This window comes from Physella acuta, unplaced genomic scaffold (assembly GCF_028476545.2).
Source record: "Physella acuta isolate Inbredline_101_S28 unplaced genomic scaffold, ASM2847654v3 ptg000580l, whole genome shotgun sequence".
NCBI lineage: Eukaryota > Metazoa > Mollusca > Gastropoda > Physidae > Physella > Physella acuta.
Window position 1 is genome coordinate 213,355 of NW_026732099.1, and position 24,351 is coordinate 237,705.

The window sequence follows — 24,351 nt, forward strand, 5'->3', positions numbered from 1 at the left end:
GGTAGAAAAATTTAAAAAATGAAAGCTTATTTTGAGGTGTATTACTATCAAAATTTAGAAAATAGAATGCTATTTGGCTCTATGATATGGAAAACACTATCATGGGTGACTGGTAGGGGTCCTTTTTTGTTAACGTGATTAAATGTATAAATATGTGGGAGGGGGCAGAATTGATAGTTCGCCCCATGCACCGAAATGGGTTCGAATGCCTCTGGTGCCAATTGAACTATTATTTCCTTTTTTTCTGAAACAAAATTTATGGCCAATTATTTTAGAGTAAAAGTACTGTATTACTATTACTAATTTAGCACTTAATTCAGGTTTTGCAAGTGGACAGTGTTAATTTGTAGTATAAAAAAATTAACTATTCTATAACATAATTCTTTGTTCCATACATGATCTGCTTGACACATGCATCTAATAACTTCACAAAGCTCTCAGCTGCAAATAACACAATATCAAAGTCTCAGACACTACTCACAGATGGAAAATATTTATTATTGCTCACACTATGTCACATGATCTCCCATGCATATATAGTCCTCAACACTAAACCAATAGATGAAAAGAAGAAAACAACCTTTAGATGACTTTAAAGTGACTGACTCAACAGCTTTTTATTTCACCAGGTAAATTTTCAAAGTGAAATCACATTAATCCAGCCATGAAATATTGCCAACTACTGATTTAGTCAAATTGTGTGCTTTTGAAAATTAAGTATGAGTAAAACTGATTTAACTCTTTTTTAATGCTCATATACCATAAAGTTTTTTAAAGCCCTACGGAGCAAGAAATGGGATTAGGATAGGGACTATATACTTTGATCTACGAAGTCTTCAACATTAGAATTGAACCTGCTGTGAAACTTATGCCAGATGCCATTAATTTTAAACTACATTAATTGTTTTACAAAAAAAAAAGAAAAACAGCATAATAATAGAGAAAAGAGCAAATGTCTTTAAAACACATTAATCATTTAACTAAAGATAAAAATAAACAACCTGATATAACATAAAGCCAATGTCTTTAAATTTAAACTACATTAATCACTTGACCAAAGAAGTAGAAGTAAAAAAAAACAACCTAATAGAAAATATAGAAAACATGAGTTCACCAGAAACTTCAAAAGAAAAAAAAACTATCAGCATAGACAGCAAATGTGAACCTCCATGACAAAATTAGTCACTTTGCATCTTAAGTTCTACTCAGCTAGAGCAAACATATGGAAGAGGGATGTGTGTGGGTGGGTTATAGGTAATCAGTTTGGAGAGTTCAGTTGTTTCACATTTTCAAATGTGCAAAATTTTTGTTGAAATTTATAAGGAGTATTGTTGTTAAGTATGTACATAACAAATCAATATGCTAGGTTTAAAGATACCAGATTATAAATTTCTCAGTGGCACAAAAGAGACAGAGTTAACATTAAAACTACTATTGGTCATATTACTAAAACAGTTTTCACTAGTGAAATCAGAGTTGACATTTTCTTCTAGATAGACTGAAAAACTCTAATTCAGGCATAGGTGCTAAGCAACTCAAACAGTGATGGAGGGTCACAACTTTAAATCAAATTCATTTAGCTAAAGTTAAAAAAAAAAAAACCTCCTTATAGAAAAGAGAGCAGATGCAATGAACACTGGCAAATACAAAGTGAAAGAACAAGATTAACAAAACAAAAAACAACCTCAAGAGATAAGATCAAGTTAGCATTGCACATTGTTAGAGGGGGAGGGCAGTCGCCCATGAACATAAACCACTGAGGGATTTAGCTGTGTCGTCTCTAGTTAACTAAGCCTGGACTGGCATGAGATCAAGAAATTAATCCACCAGACTTTAAAACAGAGGATGTGATCATGGAAAAGGAATTTCCTGCGTAATATTTCTTAGATGAAGTGAATGAGACAAAATAACAATGGATTGTACAAAAATTCAATGTTATAAGATCCCGAAAAAAACAAATACATTTTGTAAAAAGAATTTCCTGTGTAATGTTTCCTAGCTGAATAAATGTAACATAATAACAATGGATGTACCTTTAATGAACTGGATGGTACGTAAATTCAAAATTATAAGATCCAAAAAAAAAAATACATTTTGTAAAATGGATAAATAAAATGTGACATTATTTGATCTATTTAATTTATATTAGAGATACATCAATTGTCTTGTGATGATGGACAGATGAACGGTTTGACAAGATACAATTTCTCCGCCTCCTGTTTGAAAATTGGATGTTTTTTATAATGTTCTATAAGATCGTCTAGATTTGTGAATTTTTGTTGCCCTATCTCTAGCACCCCTGAAGTGTTTTTCACACGAAAATGTTTGTTGCGACCTGGAGCTTTCAAAGACACTGTGTAATGGCCAGCCTGAGGGAGGAGAAAGAAAACAATGTGAATTTTGTATTAAAGATTGTTCCTGGTATTTCAAAGTTTTAAGTACTTAAAAATAGCACAATAGCTTAGAGTACAAACATCTATAGAACAACAGTGACCAGGATTAACATGTCTATTAATAGTAACACAATGAGGATATGATACTTAAAGAAGTAGATATTTTTAAAACAAATGTAACAAGTGACAGATCAAGGATTGTATAACGTTAAGTATGTATATAAGTTAATCTAAAAACTAGACAAACAGATAATAAAATGATCACCATAATAGGCTTACAAAAAAATCAAAATAACAGCTAAATAGATTAACTAATTATTAAGAAAAAAAAATTGTTTTACTCGTTTATGTAAATTAAAAAACAAAACAACCTTGTATACAATGAATTAAACTGTCAATAAAAGTTATGATTTTTGCATAAATCAAAATAGAAGTATAAAACTATAATTTATTAAATAGAGCAACAATTGGGTGAAAATTCTGAGCAAAACTTTGTATGTACAAACCAAATGAGGCTAAGAAATGTTAACTGCTGTAATGTGAAAAGAAATTGCAGCACTAACTATGTAAAAAAATATAAACTAAAGGCCTAATTAACATTATGTTTTATTCAATGCCTATTGCTCTGACAAAAAAAAAATTAAAATTAAAAAAAAAAAACTGAAAGAAGAATTGTTACACTTACAAAATGCCAGAGAAAGTAAAACCTATGAAAATTAACCCTACAATCTGTTAAGAATGTTCATCAAAAAGCTTATAATAAAACAGATTATGGATCAGCCAGGTGGCAGGTGAAAAAATGGGTATGGGCTGAGATTTCCCCCGGTTTAATAACAAACCACCTTATGCGTCTCTCTGGACATCTGCACTAAGATTCTCCCTTCAAAATACATTTCCACAACAGATCACTTCACCATGAGAACAAAGCACAATGAGTGAATTGCCCCACTCCCTAAAGCATCATATTATAGATGCTTAGTTTCAAAAACAATATAAACCATGCATTGAAAAAGGAGCATCATACAAAACTATGGTCAACACTTCAGCTCACAGAGTAAAAATAATTAGAACAAACTAACACTTGTTTTATAACAAAGGCTATGGAAGCAAATCCAATAAGAAAAGGAGGCTGACATTGGAGTCAACAGCCTAAATGGCGCATAACTAGTTGATACATGATACTTAATTATGTTTGAGGGGATCCCTTCCAACAATAAAGATTAAGAACGGAGAGGTTTTAAAACAGAGATGACGGCATCTGATTGAGAATGTATGAAAATTTGCAGTAAACTGACTTGAAACATGAAAGGCTTCACATAAATATGATTAATCTACAAATATAAGACCACAAAAGAAGTACTTTGATTAATTGGAAATACTGAATAAATACAAGTTTTACTAGCACAACTTCAGATAAATAAATACGATTAATCTTGGGACGGAGTGGTCTAGCGGTAGAGAGCTGGACTGCTAACCCGAAAGTCTAGAGTTCAAATTTAGGTTCAAGTCAGTGTAGACCGTCCCTGAGTCTACCCAACTCTGATGGGTACCTAACTCACGTTAGGGAAAGTGAAGGCGGCTGGGCATAGTGCTGACCACACCATCTCTTCATATGCCGAGGTCACAGAAACAAGTGAACTCTACTTCACTTGCCCCATAGACCGTCAGGTTTGAAAGGGAAACTTTACTTTTAATCTACAAATATCAGACAATGAAAGAAGTACTTACAGTTGACTCGCTATCCCTAATTAAGAAATCTCCATCTTGGGCAAACTTTGTTAAGATATCCTCGCACTGATTTCGGGATATTTTCCCATAATACCACTCTTTGTCTGCTAAAGGTCCAGATACCTGAAATTGTTTTCTCCCAGCGAGAGCAAGCGCTGCTATGGATGTGTTAGAAATGGATGAGATGGACTGTGATTGCGACTGTGGGTTGGAGGAGGATGTTGACGTCCCTCGCTCGCTGCCCTCTTCCCCGGAGCTCGGCGCAGGTGTGACGTAATTCGCCGGCACGACGCCAGTCTCTCCCCTGGAGTTCCTCACCGACAGCCACTCCGAGTCTGTCTCAGTGTTCATGACCTCCAGCCTCTCCCCCTTCTCAAAGCTCAGCTCCCCTGAGTTTTTCCCAGTGAAGGGGTACAGCGCCAGGACAATGTCGGCTGAGCTGTGGGAGGGTGAGGACTGGGACTTGGCTTCGGCTGCCGTGAAGTAAAGGAGGTTGTTATCGGAGGAGTTGCCTCCCCCGGAGGAGCTGACCTCTTCCACGTAGTTGGACGGGAACCAGCCCACGCTGCCATCGTCTTTCCTCCCTCGCCACCAGCCGTCACTAGACTTCTCTATCACCATGATTCTCTCCCCTTTAGACAGGGAGATCTCATCCCCCCTCTGGGCAGTGTACAAATACTTGGCACAGGCTGGTATACACTGCCCCAGCTGGTAGGTCTCTGTCGTGATATTATTCCCATTAGTTCTTGAGCGCACAGAGTCGCCATTGTTAAGCACGGGACTTGGATGGGAGGGCTTGCTGCCCTCTTTCTTCTTGGCGCCGTGCTTCTTGAGGATGGTTGAAAACAGCGAGGCCTTTGGTTTGACAATTTTCACAAAGTTGGAAGGCACGAACCCCTCCTTCCCTGTATCAGGGGAGCGAACCTTCCACCAGTCTTTGGTGTCGTCCACCAAGAGCAGCCTCTCCCCCTTGCGCATAGTGAGCTCCTGTGAGTTCTCAGCCTTGTAGTCATACTTGGCAATAAGCTGAGTCTCCTGCTGGCCTTCTGCCATACTCAGTGATGGCCTGAAATTTGAAAAATTGTTTTTAAGTATCATAAAAAAGAAGAGTTGTTTTTAAGTATCATAAACAAGAAGAGTTGTTTTTAAATATCATTATTTTAAAAAAAATGTAACCCCTTAAAAAATATCATAAAAAGAAGGAATTTAAAAAAAAATCTAACACAACATGTTAATAATAGAAAAAAATTAAAACTTTTTGCGCTAAATTAGGTGAATCATTTATTCTAAACAAAATGGTCAAATTAGAGGGAACAATGGTGAACCCAAAGTCTAGATGTTAACTTCAAGGCTTATCCTATATCCCACTCATGTCTAATGGGTACCCAGCTTTAATCAATGAAAGCAAAGGCTAGAATGATATGAGGAGGTTAAAGAAACAAACTCTACTTCAACTGCTCTATATACACTTAAGTGTGAGAGAGCCTTGTGGTACATGTGTTTCATAACCCCTGGAGGTAAAGCTATGAGAGGCTTGAGTTTGAATATGTCTAACATATCAATAATTGATTGATTAGAAGTGAGCAGAATTATAATGGATACAGCTTGTTCAGAATACCTTTACCATGAGTCACTCCCTTTCACACACTTCACCAGATACAATCAAATGTCTGGGCATAAAAATGTCTTTCAATTAAACTAATTAGCCAAAGCTTGAAAAGAAATGAGATCCAGTTTCCCGCAGCGGAAAAAATAAACTTGGGAGTATGTCCTGCGGTAATGCTGAGCTTTCAGAAGCTGATCTGGGTGGATTAGGTGGATTAGGAGGGGAAGACACCTGGTTTCTGCTAGAAAAGCATGGCATTCCTTTAAGATACATGACAGGGCGTAGTTTCAAAGTATGCAGCTCAAGTAAATAGATACTGTAATGTATATGTAGTGACATATGCCTAAGAATACATTAAACAAAGAAAAAGAATATTTGTTTGAAGTGCAGTAATGGCCAAGAAACACAATAAACTGCTTCTGTTAATAAAACTCTACTTGTTATAATAAAACAATGCTAAATGAGTTTAATTGAGGCAATGAGTCAGCCAGTATTAAGACTGCATGTAAAAACAGAACGGCTGGAAGGAAAGAAATAGCCAATGTTAGGACAGCATTTAAAAACATGGGCTGGATGGATTAAGCCAGCTAGAATTAAGACAGCAAATAAAAACATGGTCTGGAAGGAAAGAACCAGCCAGCATTAATACAGCATATAAAAACATGGACTGGAAGGAACTGGCCAGCCAACATTAATACAGCATATAAAAACATGGGCTGGATGGAACTAGCCAGCTAGAATTAAGACAGCAAATAAAAACGTGGGCTGGAAGGAAAGAACCAGCCAGCATTAATAAAGCATATAAAAACATGGGCTGGAAGGAAAGAACCAGCCAGCATTAAGACAGCATATAAAAACATGGACTGGAAGGAACTGGCCAGCCAACATTAATACAGCATATAAAAACATGGACTGGAAGGAAAGAACCAGCCAGCATTAAGACAGCATACAAAAAACATGGGCTGGATGGAACTAGCCAGCTAGTATATAAAAACAGAGTGGCTGGAAGAAACGCATCAGGTATGACGGGCCAGTGGTAAACGGCCATCTGTGCCATTAGCAGGTAGCAGCTAGTCTGCAGACCAGGTCATTTGTCATTATCGGAATGTGCCTGTCATATGTAAACAGATGGATGGTCACACGTTGGACATGGGCACACTGAGAGATTAATTGCTCCAACACACGGATTATTTATCGAAAGATTAATTGCACCGCACGCTGATTATTTATCTAAAGTACGCAGAGGTCAATACATTCCTTATATTTGATCTAGCAGGATACAAAACGGGGAAAAAAAATTAGTGGGTTTCGTTTTCAGTGACATTTTTTAGATGAGTTTAAAACAACAAGTAAACCAAGTGATGACAGCCATCTGTTAACACGTGCTGGCGATTTACACACAGATTAATTCACACATCAACGAGAACGTGACCACCAGTCCGTAATATGTGACGTTTCTTTAACATGCGCGGACATATTTGTGACGTCACTTGACCTAATCATGCGCAGATACATATTTTTTTTTGTAACATGTAAAATAACTTTTAAAAAAGGGGTTTTCAAATATCTACGAAACCAACAAAGGTATTCAAATATCTTTCAAGTGTAATAATTACCATAGACACTCACTAGAAAGTTTGTTTCACTTAATAGTTAAGCACACGTTCATCGACATGCCACAATCCCACTTTTTACCAACTCCCCGAGCCTAACATGTATCACAATACTGTTATCATTGATACAAACAACAGATTCAAGCCTGGCTATTTAACACATCTATAACTCCTGCCCATCACGTAATTCAGGGCTTCTGAGCGGAAAACGTGAAAAAAAACAACAACACACAAAAAAGGGGAATCAGACAGAAAGAATATATAAATGATGCAGGTTACAGGCAAGCCACTACCCAGCATGCAGGGGATAAATAGAATACGATCGATAGATTTGGTTCTTTTCTCCCCATCCTCTGTCTAGCAATAACTGGGGTACTGGCATTCAATGGAATAAAAGCTCAAATATCCCTGCACATAACGGAACGGTTCAATAGATGAAAAAATCTATCCGTTGCACATATAGACGTGGGCCTATTCAACGGAAGAAAAACTGCAAACTGTGAACATATAGAAGCGGCCTATTCAACGTAAGAATAACTGAACATATAGACGTGGGCCTATTCAACGGAAGAATATCTGTGAACATATAGACGTGGGCCTATTCAACGGAAGAATATCTGTGAACATATAGACGTGGGCCTATTCAACGGAAGAATATCTGTGAACATATAGATGTGGGCCTATTCAACGGTAAAAAAAACGGCTATCCGTGCTCATATAGACACGGGTATTTCAACAGAAGAAAAAACAAAATATCCATGCACACCTTACAGACATGGGTAATACGACTTCAATGATTCTTTTACAAAAGTCATCAAATCTAGGGCGGTTACGTATGTGCAACACAACTAAAAGACGTTACAATCTTATAAACAGGCACCTACCTGGTAGTCAATAATAAAAGATTTGAGTAAAAAAATGTAACAAAAAAAAGATAAGACAATCCCACAAATACAATTTTTACCCATCCTAAAAAAAAAAAAAGGAAAAATAACATATATCATACGTGGGTATGTGAAATATTATAACCTTTATCTCCCCACTCCCGTATACAGTATTGCTATAGCCCAGTAGTTCATGTTTGGATGTACCGAACCCCATAAGTTTCATACGCGCATTCACCGAACCCTTATTAATAGTTCTATCGTCCGCGCTTTAAAAAATATCCAATCGTGAATCATTTGAGTCAGACGTGTGTCTTGACATCCGTCGACCCCCTGACTGACTCACCGAGCCCTTGGGGTAAGGTTGAACCCCGGTTAAGAACCACTGCTATAGCCACTAATCCAGTGGTGGCATCTCAAATTTCCTGGGATCGGTTTGATAACAGCGGACATGGTTTAATTATTTAGTAATACCCGTAACATGTAGACATGATTTACAGCTTATCTCGCTCGAAGAGCAAATTTAAGCCGACTTGTCGCCTAAACTACTAGTGACGAACATAATATGATAAAGTAGCGAATGGATGACACTCGACAATGAAATAAAGGCAACGCAACTCTACAATCCGTCACTACCAATATCAGCTCGACAAACAACCACTACCAACATCATCTACAATTCCCTACAACAAACATCATCTTATCTACAACCCACTACTACCAACATCTTTTACAGCTTATCACTACCAACATCATCTACAACCTATCACTACGTAAATCATCTTACAAACCATTACTACCTTAATCATCTACAGCTTGCCACTACAATGTCTACTACCCACGACTTTCCTAACATCACCAACAACCCAACCCAACACCACTACCAAAACCATCTCCACAACCCGCCACTACCACCACAATCTACAACCTTTACTACCTACAACATCATAATCAACCCAATACAACTACCAGCACCAAAACGGCTACCAAAACCGTCTAACAATCAACCACTACCAACATCATTTACAACCTCTACTATCCACCACTACCACCAACATCGTCAATAACCCAACACCAAACACCATCTACACAATCAACCACTACCACCATCATCAATAACCCAACACCACTACCAACACCATCTCTACAACCAACCACTACCACCAACATCATCAACAACCCAACACCACTACCAACACCATCTCTACAACCCACCATTACCACCAACATCATCAATAACCCAACATCACCTACACAACCTACCACTATCACCAACATCATCACCAACCCAAGACCACAATCCACCAACACCATCTCCACAACCCACTATCACCCAGCCGTAGAACCCAATCTAATTACCCATCCCACCGGAGACGTACAGCAATAAACTTTATCCACTGCACTGGTCCACGGACTGTTATCTGTCTACCTTACATGATAGCCTGCCGTCAGGATGCTGCAGCGACTGCTACCTTCATACCTAAGTCACGATGTCAGATAAGACAGAATTGGCTGCTACTCCCAGGCAAAGTGGGTATACGCGGAACACAAAATAGTAACTTTTTTTAACATCACAACATGGCGTCACAAGCCAGGTTTACGAAACTTTTGTAAATTATTTATATAACCACTACTAACGTCATTTCTACAGCCCACAACTACCTATTTCTCTACAACCCAACACTACCAACATCATCTTATAACCCACCACTACCAACATCATCTTACAACCGAACACTACCAACATCATCTTACAACCCAACACTGCCAACATCTCTACAACACACCACTACCAACACCATTTACAAACCACCACTATCTACATAATCTTACAACCCAACACTACCAACATCATCTTACAAACCACCACTACCTACATTATCTTACAACCCAACACTACCAACATCAGCTTACAACCCACCACTACCTACATCATCTTACAACCCAACACTACCTACATCATTTTACAACCCAACACTACCAACATTTCTACAATTCACCACTACCAACATCATCTACAATCCACCACTACCTACATCATCTTACAACCCAACACTACCAACATCATCTGTACATTAACATGTACTTCCTAAAAGGACATCGAGAATGTGTTTGTTGTACATGATGCGAAACAAGACGTTGTACCGTGAAAGTTGCAGTTTTATTGTTTAGTGCAGTGAAAGTCAGTCGGTCATGATTCAACCTCTTGAGTCATCGAATGTACAATCACGGTGGTTTGTCTCTCATAATTCCTGCTTGACACATAGTTTTACGAGCCCTAGTCATAGTCCTAAAGGCGGTAATTAAATGACTCATTTCTACAATGGACGATAGCGGCGCGACCCACGCCTTTTTTAGAACCAGTGTTAGCAATAATAGATGCCTGGGGTATAACAGGCCATTTTGTGAGAACCACTATCAGCAATATTAGAACCACTATTAGCAATACTATAAAAAGGCACATTGGGAGCCACTTTTAGCAATACCTAGATACCAGTGGTATGACAAAACATTTTTTGAGAACCACTTCAATACTAGATGCCAGGGGTATGACAAGACATTTTTGAGAACCACTGCCAGTGATGCTAGATGTTAAATGAACGCTAAATAATTTAACAGTACTACTAGACAACAGACTCAGGCAAGCCAAATTAGACCAGAACCACTACCAGCAGCACTGGATGTCAGGAGAACGATATGAGAACCACTGGCTGAAGAACCAACACGAAGTGAATGCCTGCAAGTCAGTGCTACCTACATAACATCTAAACAGAAAAAAAAACAATAAAAAAGTATTGTTTGACATTTCCACCACCACAACCAGATATATCAGTAGATCGCGCCATGAGATAAGCTTTTATGCTTATTATATCGCTCGAAAGAAAGAAAAAAATAAAACTGACAATTGTTGCAGTGTCAATCCAATTTTCATAAAGCGCGCACAAAAAAAATAAAGTAGACATTTAAACCCAACTTCAAACCAAGCAGACCCGTTTCGGAATCAGTATAAAATGTACCGAACAAAGTGTACTTTTTTTTTTCACAACACTTCAAAGACCGTGAACGATTCCGACCGTGTTGTAAAAACTCGACTACAACTCTTCTACCGATGCTCGCTACCTTCAGTAAATGCTCCTGCTTATCGGCTACCGAAGCAGAGTTTTATGCTTATAAATCTATTCCAGTATAGCAACCGCGGCAATAAATAACATTTTCGCCGCCATTTAAATCGAGGTTTCGATAGATGATACGCTGGGTGGATTTCGCGGGTAAATATAGCGCAGGAAGGGGAGGGAATCTAACACGAATGTTTTAGTCATTTCCCGTATTGCATACTTTGCTATGCACTTGTGTTTACATCTCTCTCTCCCTCGTACAAACACAGAGACATAACGACTTTCCTCAGAAAAAAATGGATCTACAGCAAACATAATAAAGAGAAACACACGTTAAATATTTTCAAATTTGGATAATATATTATCGCAACAAAAATATCAGCATTAAATCTGAGACACCAAAATCTGGCTAGGTACAACAAGATGACACATATCACCACAGTTCGAGCGATTATGAAAGAATGCAAATACTATATAGCACCATCATCTCTACAAGTACTCACCTCTATTCATGTTACAAAAAAAAAATAGTCAATGTCGATCTAGAGATGTAGACAGTATAAACAAACAGGGTTACACATTTTTTACTTGAATATTTGAACCAGACATGGGAGTGTAGTGTCAACATATTTATACTGGATACTGAACATCACATTAATAACGTTCAACTTCCGTAGAAACTAACAATCCTATTGGAGCAAGCGTAGTAGTAGATTGCTTAGTGAAGATGTTACTTCCTTCAACATCGTTACAGTTATTACTACCAGCTAATCAACAATGTTTAATTCTAAACTCTTTAACAACTCTTAAGTCACTGTAGGCTTCCCAGGCGTTGAAGTAGATGTAAGTAATGATGGTCTAACTTACCATATGAAAATATCGCCGTTCATGACTGTAGATAATCAAGTGGTATCTAATCCCAACAGCTTAAAACATCGATGTGACGAAAAGTGAATTAACACAGTTTTCAGAAGAGAGGCGTAGACTTAGCGAAATGTCAACATAATTATCCACTTCAATAATCAGGCTAGTACCACAAATAGTTTGAAATAATCACCCACTTTACAAGAGAACATAAATAAATCAGTACTATAATACATTTAATCCTCTATCCACTACACGAGTAAATCAGCACCAATAATCCCGAACAGTGAAACTCGAATGCGTTTGTGAACTTATCCTCAAACTATGCACCACATATTTGGCTATTTGTTTTAGATATCCCAGGCCGGAGTGAACGATCCAAAATGTCGTTAAATGGCACGTCAGCCCTATCCAACAGAGGGGTAGAGTCAATTACACCAGTGAAGGGCTGGCCATACGCTTTAGTGTACGGCCTTATAGGCCCAGGGGCTAATAAACAGCGGCCTAAAACAGAAACGAGTAATGTTTGAACGCCAAAATGTCGCTCTACACCACAACTAGTTGCACTTTACTTCCATCAAAGCAAACAACTCATGTCTAAATCACAACACATCGTAATACCATTACCACACAACCAACTGTTAAAGAGTAAAAACGTGTGTGCGAAATGCTCTTGAAGGACTTAAATAACAAGAAACTGTAAACAATTACCCAACAAAACGACTTAAAAAATACCTGAGTAATAACAAATATTGTAGCACCACACAATCAACTCTTAAGTATTACACAACCAAAACATCTAAAATCTGAATCACATTATATTTTCAAACTACTCCCAACTCCTATCTAACTCAACACAACACTGGACTGGTATAAGTTACCTAGATTTATTTTAATACACGTGTTCACTATTTTAAGCCGGATGTTTTATCTTGATGGATGGGGGCCTACAAGAAGCAGGGAGGAGATAGCTTTACTACCTACCGATCGTGACGTAAGCGGAAGTTGTGATAGGGATGATTGTGAAAGCAGAGAGGTCTAAGCCGGCTTAAAAGGCTTTGAGACTCACCCCGACCAAGTAAGAAAAGCGGAGCATCAATTTTCCGGTCTTTTGGATGAATAGCAAAAAATATATAAAAACCAATGATAAATGATAGATTTCCCCAGAGGTTGGGTACATATCTCCATTAGCGCTAATACAAAGTCAGAGACAGGAATAGGATTAGTGGGGTGTGTTTGATGGGGGAGGGCGGGGAGTGGGGGGGGGGGGGGTACGTAATATACATTAGCAACATGGCAAGAGGGAAGCTGAAAAAACTGGTACATTTTTTGTAATGATTATACATGTGTCAGGGTGAGGGCAAGTCTCTTGGATATAAGTCCAGGGTTAAGATAAACGCTCGCTAAGCCTCGAATACGATGTTTTAAGAACCAGCTTGTTTTAACAACAAAGGGTGTGGTACATAATCCACTGATCGCAACAATAGTCCTCACGAGGGCTAAACAAACTCACTTAAAAACACACAAAGAACTAGTAGAATAAAATCAACTAAAGACAGTAAAATAAATTCATATATTAAGCCGTAGAAAAGAAATTCAAATAAAGACGTTACTTGTCAACATTTAAAAAAGCAATCCAAGTTCGTTAATACTTGATAATATAATTTTTTTTAAATCAAATTTTCTTTGAACACTAAACAACATTCAGAGAGTTTAAACACAAACCTACATTACAAGCGACAAATGTTTGTTAGCGGCAAAATGTTTACTTTAACAAAGTTTAAAAACACTTTTGAATTTGAACACAAACCTACATTAACATGCGGCAACTCTTCTTCCTACGAACAGATGATCATACAACGCAGCTACCGAATTTTAAATACATAAACAATGTAACATGTACATCATATCTTGCATGGTCGTTCATTACAAAACAGGATCTACCTGCACCGATTCCAGCTTAAAACTCGCGTCAATACGTTACATTATAGTTTCAATTAAAAACTGAAACAGAACACCAACGTATATCAACAGTACACGATCGCATCAAAACCACAACATTACATCATTATATTTTAAACTCGATTAAATCGCCAGGTAAGTAGCAACATATGCAGGCAGCAGCAGCTAGGTCCGTGAAGTAATTCAAGAACCACGAACAGCCGGCCACCTGCTCGTGGTGCCGGGCTCCCGAAAGTTGCCGATGCTGGACGTTATCTCTGGCGATAAGACCCCGTGGTTCCCATACACGCGTGCTGTAGCCAATGAATGGATGGGATGCTAGCTACACTTGGTGAAGGTCAAAACACTATGCAAATCTGCGAGTCGAAATGTGGGGGTGGGGGGTGGGGGTGAGAGAACCAAAGGCGATTATCGATAATTTTTTTGTGAGCGTGTTATTAAGTCGAGTTGTTGCGCTGGTGACTTGCTTCATGTTATGTGATGGTACGGTGTAGATGTGATGGTATGCTGGTAACCAACATCATGTTATGTGATGGTAGGAAGCAACATCATTGAATCATATGTTATGTGATGGTAGAATGTAGAGGTGATGTACTTGTAACAAGCATCATGTAATGAGATGGTAGGATGTGGAGGTTATGTTCTGCTGGTAACAAGTATCATGTAATGAGATGGTAGAATGTAGAGGTGATGTTCTACTGGTAACCATCATCATGTTATGTGATTGTAAGATGGGGCCTCTAATCAATCGTGTACATAAAGAACGTAAATAGGACTATTCTAACACATCCAGTACCCACTTTTCCAAATAAGTCGTAAACCATTCCCTACCTCCTTCGTATTATACGCTGACATACCCAATGTATGAAACATGAAAGTTATCAAATTGCACCAAATATAAAAATATTTCGTGGAAATTTTAAATTTCCACGAAATATTTATTCAGTTAACAAACAATGTATATGTATGCAACAATATTTAACCGCACTGCGCTTTTCATCATTTCAAGAACAAATATCCGCTCTTTTTAAAACAGAAACTTGGAATATATTTTCGCGATAATTGGTACAAAACTTGATGACCCCTCCCTTAACTCAGGTTGTCACACACTACTGTTCTAGACACTCCAGCACATTTAATGGCGCAACAGGTAACGGCAGTCAATGCCATCTCGCGATAACAATCAAAGTTTTACGCTAGAAAGTCTGGCACAACCCTTAGACAGAAGAGACTTGCAGTATCTGTTGTGGTTCATCCAAACCCAGAAGAGACTTGCCGTATCTGTTGTGGTTCATCCAAACCCAGAAGAGACTTACAGTATCTGTTGTGGTTTATCCAGATCCAGAAGAGACTTGCAGTATCTGTTGTGGTTCATACAGAATCCAGACCAACATACGTTAAAAAATTTAACCAAATCTAAATATAGATCGCAGCTAGATAAGCTTTTTGTCCGCATTGTCGACTAGGAAAAAAAAACTTAAATACTTCCGTAATGACTAACGCATCTTTAATCGAAACCCTTCGTTAGAAGCTGGTTAGAATTGAAAGTAATAGAAGAGGAAAGAACATTCTGAAACCGTAGTGACAAAAGATAGTGTCCATGTAAAATAGCGTTCACTAGATGCGTCAAACAAGGAGAGAAAGAAACAGCTTTATCACTGTCTGCCCCGCTAACTTGGCTGAGGGAGGGTTAATGAAGCAGCAATAGGATAACCTTATAGAAGGCTGTATTTCAATGTAAACACTTTTTTTTTAAGTGCAGCTCTTAGAAGCAAACAAATTCTAGAATTTGAAAAAAAAAAATAAAAAAAATAAAATGAGAGGCTACACCAGTATTTATTTTTTAAAATATGACAGTAATTGTTAAGGAAGAATTTACATTTTTTTCCACGGTGGCATAGCAATGTTTAGTTTTACGAAACAGGGTTTTGAACGTGTTGTTAATGAAGGCTGATGTAATTTGAATCGGACATGTGCATTCATTTATAATGGGGCTAAACCGGATAATCACATTTTGATTTGTTCTGAGCATATCTCCGTACAATTAGCCCCACCCCTACTCCTATCGCCGTTCACTGCTCTATTGTTAGCAACACTATAAATTGTGCTATTTTTCAAGTCCGGAAATTCCCGAAATGATTCACTTTTTGTTTCGTTCTTCTCTAATTTTTATAATGATTCTCGCGTGTTAGACAGTATTGCACCTGTAAAACCTTGGAATTAGACAGTCAGATACAATCGAAGTAGTTTTTTTTTCCGGACATCATTCCGGTGTATGTTTGTGGAGTGAGATGTATTTCTGGCACCTAGCCTCTACCGGACGAAAAAAAAAATTAATTTAGGCCTATATAGAAAATGTTTAACCAGCGTTCGCCCCCCCCCCCCCACCTACACGGAGAAAAATACCTGGAAAAAAACCTTGGATACAAGTTTCCTTGGTTTGCGAGAAATAAGTAGCCTAACACGTTATACTTTGAGTTATTTCTGCAGTTTTCCTACACGTCCGTGTGTACCCACAACCAGTAGGAGAAAACAACCTGTATCATCAGGCGCCTAATGCGTTACACTTGCAAAGAAAACACCGGGACCCGAGAACAGCCTGGCGCCGCCGCCCATGAAGGTGGTGTATCTAACACAAATGCCCTGTACCACGTTATTTGCCGACGGTTCAAGACTGTACTTCAGAAGCGTGGGTATTGTTACAATAATAAAAAGACATGCGGACAAAATGGTTAGGTCGCATAATATCGACTTTCTACATAAGTATTAGTAATTTGTAATACATTATATATATATATATATATATATATATATATATATATATATATATATATATATATATATATATATATAAGAGAGATAACCATAAAGATACACAATAGCAGCAAACACAAATAAAACGACCAAGAAATATTTATAAAACCTTTCTGTACGATGATTTGGTAAGTTTCATAGCGTGACGCCGATATTTTACCATATTGTAAAAAAAAACAAAAAAAAAAAAACTTGTCCCGACCCCCCCCCCCCCACACACACACACAATGCGCGTCCTTAAGTTTAACAAACCCCACTAAAATAAACATAAGTAAAATATACAAAACATAGCCCATAACTTAAACTAACTCCGGTCCATTCCACACAGTATTAGTAGCACTTTATTTACAACCTCCCTCCCCCCCCCCCCCCTGCGCTAAGGGCGTGATGACATCTTTTAATAACACCTACATCTAGATCTATGTCTTAGCATGATTAAAAAGCCAGCACAACTCTCACACATCTGTTGGTTAAACTGTTCGCACAGTCAATGGTCAGATGTGCAGCCATCTCTTCAACACGCTCCTGTTTACTACTTTACTAGGGGGAAAATATCCCTCCCCCCCTTCCCTCCTACAGGATGAGTCACACCTTGTTACCCTCAGGTAATCGTACAGGTACACCAATCATTAACTAAGCATCTATCTTTGATCACCTGTGCCCTAACAGCCCTTTACATGTTTTCTAATTATCTGTATATCCTAAAGTCACATCCATCACTTATGCCTCCTGTCAACTTAGACTGATTAGGGAAAACCAAATGTGGAAGTTTAAGTGATATTTTGTTTACCTCATAAACCAACCCAGATGTTGGTTTATGAAATACGAGCCGATCCGCGGCGTATCATACACCGCTATTTAGTTGTTTTATTTTCTACTTTTCAGTAATTCATAACTTGTGAATTCGACAGTACCAATGCTGCCACTGAAAATATTTGATTTAAAACACTATCAGTAGGTCTTTAAGGACGATACCCCCCACCCTCCTTTCGCAAACCCCAACCCCTACAACCCCCCCCCCACCCCCCGTAAAAGCAGCCTCCTCTTAGTTACTTCCCCTAAGTTTAAAATCGTTTCAAACTAAATTATATGCCCCTAATAGCCGTCACTAAACCCGGCTCTACAATAGTAAACATTTAACGTGAACCACAGCTCACCAGACCATGTGGGGGTGGGGGAGCTTGATCTATGCCTAGTGAAGAAGAGAGGGGACTGAAAGGCGCGCTTACAGCTTGTTTTCTAGGGTCTCCAAGAAGAGAATTATATATATAGAAGATAGATGAACAAGTTGAATAAATTTAAAAAATAACAATTGACAAGCATCTGTATCAGCTGAATGTGTAGTGTACTCATCACCCAAAACAAACCTCTCTAACACTAAGGGTAGCATGTTTCACTGTATTTTTAAGCTGATTGTTAGTTAGTAAGTAAAGTTCCCCTGTCAGGCCTAACAATCCATAGGGTAAGTGAAGTAAAGTTTGCCTGTTTATGTGAACTTGGCATCTAAAGGGATGGTGTGGTTAGCACTATGACCAGCATTCTTTACTTTTGCTAAAGTGAGGCAGGTATCCGCCACACCTGGGTGACACAAGGACAACCAGAAGTCACTATTTTGAACCAAGATCCGAACTCAAGGACTTTGGGTTAGCAGTCAAACACTCTACCACACAACCATGCAGTACTGTATTGCTCCCACCTTTTACTGTCACCACAAAAAAGCCATCCACAAAACAATATCACAAAGTTCCAATCCACTCACCAAGTTATAAAATAAATGTATGTAGTTAATTAATGTCGTTCTCTTAAAAAAAGCCGTTTCATTCTTCTTGAGATTCAGGCCAGTTTAAAAAAAATAGTTACTAAGTTAATTTACTAAACCTTTTAATATTTTTAATAGCCAGTATCGGATGAGCCCACCTACCCCAAGCCATCGAAGCATGTTTGTTTTCAACTATGGTAATGAGAGAATTGAGCTAAAGTGAGATAGTGTTATACTGCTCAGATCAAACTTAAAATCAGCAATTAGCATTATTAATTTAAAATGCAAATCCATAATTAATTCCCTCCCCTGGAGCATACAAAAACCTGCACTCTAACATTAATTTAAAACTAGATACCAAAGGGTTTGGGATAATAAAAAAAGGAGAGGGTTTGGGATATTAAGTATAAGGTTAGTGTAAGGGAGATGGATATGGACTTGGAGGAGATTAGGATAGGTATAAAAGTTATTTTAAAATATGTTTAGTGGTGATTGGCAATGGCAGGAGGGTGATGATGGTTAAATGACAGATGACAATCCTAGACCCCATTATGTAGTACTAACACACATTATACAATACTACACTAGAGACTAGGGTCTATGTGAGTATTCTAAGTAAGCCCTTTTCTGCCCAAGCTCACTACATCAAAATACACTCTCTGTAAAGTATTTCCTTGTTGCTGATCTAACCAGACAATTAACTCCTGAGTAAAGTACATTAATTTAACTGTTACCCCAAAACCTATACATCACTGACTAAACACTTAAAAACTTGATTGAAGTCATTACATAGTGATGAAATACTGATCTTTGATCTTTCACTCAGTGTGTTGCACAGTCAAATAATAAAATTTTTTAAAGGGTTGCTTTTAATAATCATAACTAAAATTTATCAGCATAATAAACACTAATCACAAACAGTTTTTAGCCAAAAATAACCAGCTTCAGTAACAATGTTAATTAATAACCACATTGTTAAATAAAGTCTAGAATATCAGTTTTTTTGTCTAAGGATACAATACAAATGGTCTAGATTGCATAATCAAACTAAAAGTCGTTGCTTTCGCATATTATAATTACACAAGCCAGTGTTTCTCAAAACCCACTTTTGTCTGACAAAATATAGATACAAAATTAAAATTAGCTCTTCGTTATTTTACATTTTATCAGTTAAATTAAATAATTTTTAATTAAAAAAAAAAAACAACAAAAAAAAAACAAAACAACATGTCCTAACATTTTGTATTTAAGGTTTAATAAGTTTGAAAATGAGGTGAAATCAAATCTAACCTTAGGCCTTGATCTGACTCCCAAATTTGCAGCAGCAGAAAAACACCAATAGAAAAATAAACTGTCTATAGGTCAATGACACAGTAATTCTTGATCATACAATAAATCCAACACAGTTTCTTAGCTTTTCCCACATTGTAGAACATGTTCCTAGCTTCCATCAATTGGAATATAACATGAAAATCCAATCTTGGCAGCCTGAAAAATAACAATTCCATAATTTTATCAGCATAGTTTAAAAAGGATAGAATGTTCTGAAATTAAAAAAAAAAACTGTAACATAGCTCTGAGTATGATAGCCCAATTGCTAACACATTCTCTGGATTCTAGGCCAAAGAATAAAATATTAAATGTAGTTAAATTAATATGCTACTCTACTAATATTAGTAACTGAGAGTAACTTATTGTTACCAATGCAACAAAAAAAGGTGCAAAATCAAAACAGACATTTCTAATGCATTCCTTGACTGAACTGCAGGCCAAAAGAATTATAAATAAAATGTATATAAATTGCCAACAAAACTGCTTTTTGGTGTACTGTAAAGCTCCTCATTTAACTATATAAAAATAATGCCAGTGTGTGTGTCTGCCCTTTATACACTACTACATAGTTCATACAATCGCTACAAACTTAAAATTAAAATGTTTTTTTTAAAGGTGGCGTACAGGCAGGGTAAGGTTTGATGTAACACCCCCCCTGCCCCCATTAGCACCATGGTACCTTACCTACGCTTGTTTTAAAGAGTGCGGTTCACTATGGATACAATGGGCTACTATTAGTGAAGCAGGGTGAGATTTGCCGCACTGGGTTCCCTTGTGAGAAGTATAGCGACTATGATAATTTTAAAGAGTGTGATACACAATGGATACGTTGCGCTACTGAAATCCATTGGTTGGGCATCCTGCACTGACTAAGTGCATCATCACCCCACATAGCACCCAGGCTCGCTTACGTTCCATACATTATAGATACTGTGGGCAACTAATCATTGACAAGCTTGGACCAGACGCCTATGCTGGTGCACTGGCAGTTGGGAGACATGCAGCAACCTGGGCTCCTCTAAGCACTATGGCGCCTACATTCATTTTAAAAAGCACCTGAGCACCCTCCACTAGGGACATGGAGGGCCACTCCATTTGATGACCAAACCAAGACAGGGACACATGACTGGCAACACATTGATGAAATCCTCTTACAAAGGTATGTTAACCTTTCTTCTGAGATGGTAGCAATGCACTACAGGTGCGCTCATTATTTTATGATAACAATTTATACTTGAGCAGGCTATTTTATTTTCAATAGCATACCCATCCTGTGCATTGCTTATAATCATCATATTTTTCTATGACGTTATTTACAAAATCATGTTTTTTTTTTCTCATGTGCCCTGATTGTGAGCATATGTATTACTGCCTAGTGATCTCACTCCTTGCAATGTTGATTTTACTCCCACATCAAGCACACTTTGAAGTTGTTTAGCATTTTTTCCAAACATACTGAAACTTTCTCTCTCGCTAGAAATTATCTAGAAAAAAATAGGTCTACTTAGCATTTAAATGAGCTTGTCTTTATTTGATAACTGGATCTAGTAACTTAATAGTACTACTATTAGATCTATTTATAAGGCCTAAAAACTATCCTATTATTTTATCCTACCTAAATCTAGATCCAGTAAGTTACCACCAGATTAATATTAGACAGATCTCGCTAGATTCTAGGTCTACAACATTGAAATAATTTGACGTAGATTTCTACTAAAGTAACTGAATTCCTAATTTATAGGTCAAGTCTAATTTTTAGTATAGTTTATTAATAATCTAATCTTTGAACTTGTCTAGTTTCAATACTGATGGATCCTCAATCTATTATAACAATTTAGCTACATCAAACAGTCACTCCACTACTACACTACTAGTAGGGATTCTGGTAAAAAAAAAAACACTTATCATCATATAAAGATAAAAATTATATGTTCTTGCAGATCTCCATAAGGAGAAACCAAAACAGAAAAGATTTTCTTTCTATCTCAAATAGTTTTTTTTTTTATGAATTTTTTCATGACGGGTAAAAGTCCACCTTCTTAATGTTGACCATTTGTGATGAGAAATGGTGTATCTGTGTAAGTAAATGAGCATATTCATTTTACTTGCTGTTGTATTTTGTACATATTTGAATAGTTTAGCTAGAATGATATATAGAACTTGTATATGTTGTTGAATTGAATAAAAATAATACAGAAAGTATATTTTTGTACTGGCTTCCTCCCCTAACCCCAAAATTGTGTGCTGCGCAAATATGAAAATGTTTCTGAAGCAATGTTTTATATAAATAAATTGAATGAAAGAACTACATAGTCAGAAATCTAAAGTATATTACTAGTGCACTGTCTGTAATGTGCATATAACTGCCTTATTATTTCGGCATGTGAAGTAGAGTCCATCTTTAAGCCATTTTGTTATAAGTGTGAATTGATTGAAGTTATTAGATCAATGTTTTATGTGCCTATATTGTGAATGAATTCTGATTTTCAGCATATAACTATAAATAAGGATAAATAGAACTTGAAAACTTAAAATTGCAGTTAGCACATAGATAGTGTATAGCAACAGAAAGGTAAGCTAGGCCTGATTCTTGTCTAGTCTGATGATGATGAAGTTAAATTTTAAGAAAAACAAATTTGCCAAAATTGTCCTTAAACCCTTAACAAAAACTAGATCTAGAGCTGAAAAAATGAAAGATTGGTATGTTAAAATATTTTGAAAACAACAATTAGGAGATTTGTTTGCACATTGCATAAGAATGCTGTTGTCAGTTTATCAAAACTAAAGGCCGGAAGATAGGGATGAAAAAATGTTACAATGGTGACAACGCAACCTACAAATAGTGACTACCTCTAGACGAGTATAACTAAGATCGGAGTCAAAATATCCAAAAACAAATATTTCCCCATACATAAGATATGCCTGCTCAGTAACCTTTTCTCATCTAGAATAATCTTTTAAAAAATCGAGATACCAACGTATTTGAAACTAACCTTGATACAGGGGGAAGACCAAAGCAAAGACTGCATCCAATCAGATCGCAAAACCATCAAAACAATGGGAAAACCATTCTACTTTTTATTTAAAATTAGGAAATGACCTTTTAAACGTAATTACCATAAATTAAAAACTTATTAGTATGCAAAACCAAATCTCGTGCGTCCGGTATCAGAAAGAAATGGGAGATTTCGGGTCATGTTTTTACAGCAAACTCTGCCTATACCGACAACGCTACTACTAGGTAGATCTATCTAATACTAAACTTGTATTACTATTGTTTTTAACGGGGTAATTTTTATACCTGTGTCTGATAATAGAATCTTCTTTGAAAATGGGTGTTAGTTAGGTTACTCAGTTACTGGTAGTTAACGAAAATACACAGACTTCCTACTAATGTTAAAGTCAATGCTAACACCACCAATAAATGGTAGGACTAGGGTTGAGGTTAGGGGTACTACCCCTACCATACGGTTAACCCTAATTTCTAACCATAAAACTTGTCAAAATTACAATATTACTAACAACCTACCACAACTATTTTTGGAAAAGTCTATTATCGGATATCATTATCTTATTATCTTCAATCATTTTTAACTAATAGAAGTAATATTAGATCTAGCTAGAGATTCTACTGCTTTTAGATTTTACTAGACTACACTTACCTAACCTAATAACTAATCTAGATTTCTAAATATTAAGTAGGGGCCAAAGTAAAAATTAGGTAATAAACTATGCTAGTAGTAGCCTGTAGTAATATAGATGTCTTGACTACAGACAGTATTTTTTCTCCTAATAAAAATGACTATGGACTAGCAGACTAGGCCTATGCCCTATCCTATGCCCATGGACCATGGCTGTGATCAAAGATTTTTAGAGACATTGAATCCATAAGGATTTATTACACAGACTAAACAAGTAACTCACTATGATTAGTCATAGACTACACATAGTCAACTGAAATAAATGCAGTAGGCCTACAGATACAGTACATCAGTACAGAAAACATTTCATTCAATCCTGAGTCTCAGTGAATGATTCAGTGGGTAAGTTTTTGTAGTTTTTTGGTTCAGTGAATGTGTTTTTTATTTTGTAACATGCTAGAGAATAAATTTTTAAGTTTCAGTAATATTAAGCATTGGCATACGAAATCTCACCAAACTGATTTTGCAGCAGTCTTATTGTAATGAAATTATCATTAAGAACTTGAATGATTATCACTCATTTCCTTATTATCCAAACTAGACACCAACATTACGCCATCTTGGGGTGGGCAAAGAGTT

General features: G+C 37.0%; 2 protein-coding genes across 2 annotated transcripts in view; one reads left to right on the forward strand and one right to left on the reverse strand.

Annotated features, from left to right (window-relative positions):
- Positions 1-327: 327 nt before the first annotated feature.
- Positions 328-24,341, reverse strand: LOC131947068 (cytoplasmic protein NCK2). Its single transcript, XM_059308149.1, has 4 exons — positions 24,226-24,341; positions 20,030-20,227; positions 4,122-5,187; positions 328-2,369 (listed from the first exon to the last, which is right to left on the reverse strand). The coding sequence occupies exons 3-4, from the start codon at positions 5,172-5,174 to the stop codon at positions 2,157-2,159; spliced, it is 1,266 nt and encodes a 421-aa protein (XP_059164132.1). The 5' UTR covers positions 5,175-5,187; positions 20,030-20,227; positions 24,226-24,341; the 3' UTR covers positions 328-2,156.
- Positions 9,715-24,351, forward strand: part of LOC131947048 (uncharacterized) — a 48,977-nt gene continuing 34,340 nt past the window's right edge. The window contains exons 1-2 of the mRNA XM_059308133.1: positions 9,715-9,754; positions 10,844-10,963. Of these exons, the coding sequence (XP_059164116.1) occupies positions 9,715-9,754; positions 10,844-10,963 (160 nt within the window). The remainder of the gene's footprint in view (positions 9,755-10,843; positions 10,964-24,351) is intronic.